The 4,811-nt window shown below is 39.9% G+C and overlaps 1 protein-coding gene across 1 annotated transcript; it reads left to right on the forward strand.

Annotated features, from left to right (window-relative positions):
* The first annotated feature begins 3,873 nt into the window (after positions 1-3,873).
* Positions 3,874-4,596, forward strand: LOC137981936 (uncharacterized). The gene has a single exon (XM_068828965.1). The coding sequence runs from the start codon at positions 3,874-3,876 to the stop codon at positions 4,594-4,596; it is 723 nt and encodes a 240-aa protein (XP_068685066.1).
* Positions 4,597-4,811: the final 215 nt, after the last annotated feature.

The following is a 4,811-nucleotide window of genomic DNA, read 5'->3' on the forward strand; positions in this document are numbered from 1 at the left end:
AATCACAGTGGTGCCATGGTAGATGTCTTAAGTAAATAGCCGGGCTCTGAGAATACATGTCAGTACTAGTAATATACTAAACTGAGAAAGATTGAAGGAAATAAAAGGGAATCGAGATACATTGGCTTCGAGGGTGACATGTTAATCATTTTCAAGTTCGCTTGCAACTTCTTTGCACCGCAAGTTTAAGCGTGCCTGAGCTATTAACACCTTTCCAAGACATATTTGCATTGAAGTTAACATTGTCGAGCGGGGTTAGTATCTGGATGAGTGGCCTAAAAATGTACGACTTGACGTGTCAGAAACATAGCACCGAAAATTCTACTTTAACGCTCAAAGATGCGAACTAAGCAAGGTACAGATTTTGTTAGCCTGCCTTATACAAAACAAATATTGATGAAAAAGTAAATAAATATTGGTACACAGTTTTTAGGAAGAGCAGAAGCAAGTTTTCAGAAAGTGTCAATCGAGAATGAAATATAATTTTTGCCATCAGCAACAACATTTGTGACGTGAAAACAACATAAATCTTCAACCGAGAATACACAAAATTACCATCGGCGAAAAGCATTTTGGGAGAGTTTTGCTACGTTCAATTTTTCTATCGTACTTTTGGCTGCGCAAGTAAATCGCAAATTCGAAAGTGTCGTCGAATTCAGCGGGCGCTGTGATTAAGTTAAGTTACCTTGCGTGTTTACTCTCGAAACAAAGGATTCATCTGTGTCAAAATGATGGCAAGACACCGGATTTTTTTGCTACACGGCCAAAGTTTGTATAAACGTAACCTTTCCTTGTACTTGTACATGTTCATTGCCGTGACTTTAAAGTGGTACTACGACCAAAAAAAAGTTTTGTTTTTGCTTTGGATTTCAAAACTATGTTAACTAAACACTAACTCACCCAAGTTTTAAGTTCTGATTTTAAAAAGACACCTGTTTATTTTAGCTGGAATTTTCTTATTTATTGGTCCACCATTACTAACTTCAAAATCTTGAGAGAGCTGGGTCGAGGAGAAAATGACGTCAAACACTCACTAGTTTAAGAATGCAATGCGTGTGTACGCGGCCTAATTAATATGCAGCACGGGAGTTTCGGGCTTTCAGACTTTTCAACCCGTGTTTTGCATATATAATAAATTGCGTTTACACGCTGAAATTTTAAGCTAGTGAGTAAATGACATTTTATCTTGAGTCATTTGCAAACATTAACACATCGAGAGCTCCGCAAGGCGCCGCACTAGTTTGCTGAAGAGATTGGTAGACGACAATAGAAACAAATCGTTTGGGATAAATGGCCACAAATGTGACGAGTTTAATTGAAACTAATGTTACAAACAAAGATTAAAATCTCTTCAAGAAAGGTGGGGTTAAAAATTTCGCCCCCAGTAAAAAACTACATAAGTAATATATTGTCAGTCTGCGGGTCGGAGACTGGGGAGGTGGAGGGAAAAAGAACAATACAACTGAACGCTAAAAGGCAGAGAAGTTCTTCTTGCGATGATGGCAATAGTAGAAAGGGGCCGCGTGTACGAGATAGCCGACCTTTTGTACTTAACTTTAACACGCGCCCATTTTTCATTGGACAGGAGACCTCCATAGTTGCCAGATTAGAGCACAACCCGCAAACTGATAAGACAACCGGCGGAAATGCCTCGCGATAAAATGACATTATGCTTTCGGTCAACGGCATAATGTTTGTTTTTTATCTTGAGTCATTTGCAAACATTAACACATCGAGAGCTCCGCAAGGCGCCGCACTAGTTTGCGGAAGAGATTGGTAGACGACAATAGAAACAAATCGTTTGGGATAAATGGCCACAAATGTGACGAGTTTAATTGAAACTAATGTTACAAACAAAGATTAAAATCTCTTCAGGAAAGGTGGGGTTAAAAATTTCGCCACAAGCCACAACCATGTGGCAACCCCACCAAGGCGCTGGCAGAACTCTCGAAAGGAAAGGCACACCAAATAGTGGCGCCACAGCCCCGGACTGACCAGCGTCACTGAGTAGAACGAAAATTACAGGTTATGTCACACCGTGCAGTGGTGCCACAGCCCCTGAATGACAAGGGTCACCGAAAGAAAATTACAAGTTATGACTCTTAAAGGCGAGAAAAAGATTATGCTCGTGACTAATGGACGACCGACGTGCGTAGAAGGTCGTAAAAAAGTTAAAATTACGAAAACTTGGGTATTGTCAATAGCCCGGAAACAGCCCTTGTCTGACAAAACCGAACAACAATGTGGAATAAGCAACCATGAATCTTACTACGAATACATGTCTCTAGATCCAAACCTCTGAGGTCCAATCGGCCAGTTTTGAACGTGAGTAATGGCGGACCATGAAATCCAAAACTTACAATCAAAATAAACAGCCTTTGGATAAAACTCAAAGCTCAAAATTTTGCCAGTTAGGTGTTAAGCGAACACGCTTTCAAAATCAGAAGAAAAGAAGGAAATGATTTTTTGATCATAGTACCACTTTAACATCTCCAGTTCCCACGGTCTGCTCCCGTCTGACCTTGTAGCTCAGTCGGTAGAGCGGCAGAGATCTAACCCGAGGGTCGTGGGTTTCAATTCCCACCCTGGTCAGAGTTTTTCTCTGTCCTTGTGTGGGCCCATTTCCATCAGTAGGGCTAACGCTTACATCGTTCATATGGGATTGAAATCTAGCACTTCACATTACACTCTATTCAGTTAACTTTGTTTTTGTTCGTTTGTTTTTTTCATCTTTCAAGTATTATAAAGTTTGACAAGAATGTGCGAATTCAACATAAAGATCACAATCTCCTAACTCTTGAGGTTGACCACTGTTTCTGCAAAGTCAAAAATCTACTCTCCTAGACAAGTTTATTTATCACCGGGTAATTCCATCGTTTTGGACATAGCGGCTGCTTTATTATTCATCAGCGTCACAAATTCGTGTCGATTTTGGCGCTCATTTTGTTAAAGCTCAAGCAAGCTTCCAACAGACCTGTTTATGTTCGTGAGTTATGCACGCGCTGTGGGCCTATTGTCACCACGGACTTACACGATTACACTCTTCACAACCCGGTGACATAGTGAATAGTGCAAAAAGGAGGTAGAATGGTTGGTACTAAACCAGGTTGATGTAAATCGGACTCACAGTATCCAGATAAATGATCATAAATTGCCGAAATCTCTCGAAGAGTTGCAGGAATCAGGAGAGAAAATCTTCATACCGCTGCCAAAACCATCCTAAAACATCAAGAAATGTACGCCTTGGCTAATCGATTGAACCCGGAACACATATATAACATATCACGAGTCCTTTGAAAGAATGATTCTCTTTTGGTTTCACGGTGTTGCTCGAACGAGTGAACGATTCACGATACGAGTGGTGTGATATTATCACACGGGTGTGTCTACCTGGTTCAAACGAGTGGACTTTTCTGGAAAATGAGTGGGCAGTTTTTTTTGTTTTTTTTGTTTTTTGTGTTTTTGTTTTGTTTTGTTTTGTTTTTTTTTCACACGGAATTCCGGGGACACGGGAAGTGTATGTTTTCGCGTGAGAGGCCATACATGGTATTTTCCAAGTGTTTTCAGCTGGTACAGCTGATATTTGGCAAAACTTTACATTAGAAGAAGTCAATCTTGAAAAACAATAAATAATTGTTTTGTGCGAGTTATCGTCAAAACCTGAAATTTGGAGATTTCATGTTAATTGCTAAACTTCTTGTCGTAATTCCCAAACTTTAACTTTAGATTATCGAACTCATATACAGCTGTTTCGAGAAAGGTTGTCAAAAATAGGTTGTGCGCATGTGTGCGTAGCAGACAAGACGCTTATTTCGAAGCTCTTCACTCTGATCAGTTTTTTTTAGTTTGAGCATTGCTGAAACCTTGACCAAAATGGTAAAAGACACAGTCCAATCATTGAAACTGGAAAATGAGAAGTTAAAAGATAAAATTCAAGAAATTTTTGGTGAATTACAAAACCTACGCGACGAAGTTAAGGCTGGCCGAAATGGCGGCCAAGCTAACTCATCTGAAGTTACTGACGAGGGAATTACCATGGCAACTCTGAGCAATATCCAAGAAGATTTTAAGAAGTATGTCAAGGACAAGATGTCTCTTATTGAAAAATCTGTCAAACATTTGTCATCTCAAGTGGATAAAATATCATGTTTACTGGATCAGGTATTGGAATATTCGTATTCATATAACATCAAGCTTGTAGGTGTTCCTGAACTTAAACAACGAGAAAGCGCCGATGAAACGTTGCAACTTTGCATTAGAATCTTCAGCTCAATTGCAGCTGAAGATGGATGGCCGAAACCGATTATTTGTAAGTTTACCCGGCGCATCGCTCGTGATCGTGTAATGGCTTCCCGTAGAGAAGTAACCAAGATCAATCCTGCAGATATTGGTCTCCGAGAAAACTCATCCTTAGATCGTGCTGTTATCTACGATCACCATTCCCCACGATTGCAGAGTTTATTATCTGACGCCAAGAAAATAAAGGAAAGATATCATTTCTCATTTTGCTGGGCCAAGAACTCCACCATCTGGCTGAGGAAAATGAAAGCTCTCGTCCGATCGCCATCAAAAATTCAAGTGATTTGTCTACTCTAACAGCTCGCCTAGGATCTTCTGGTGATGACACTGCTCCATAAGATCTTTAACAAACAATCTACTAAAGTAAACGAAACACTCCTAAGCGAGCTTCCATATTACAATTTCAGCGATCAAATTTCTGCACATGGCCAATTTAATAACATTCTCAGTTCTTCTCCTCCCACCAAAAAATATCTTGATCGTCTTCCAAGTTATTACGACCTTGACTTATT

The sequence above is a fragment of the Montipora foliosa genome, chromosome 13 (assembly GCF_036669935.1).
Source record: "Montipora foliosa isolate CH-2021 chromosome 13, ASM3666993v2, whole genome shotgun sequence".
Lineage (NCBI taxonomy): Eukaryota > Metazoa > Cnidaria > Anthozoa > Scleractinia > Acroporidae > Montipora > Montipora foliosa.

What these genes read in the sequence shown, in the direction of transcription:
- LOC137981936 (XM_068828965.1), top strand. Translation starts at nt 3,874, where the DNA reads ATGGTAAAAGACACAGTCCAATCATTGAAACTGGAAAATGAGAAGTTA.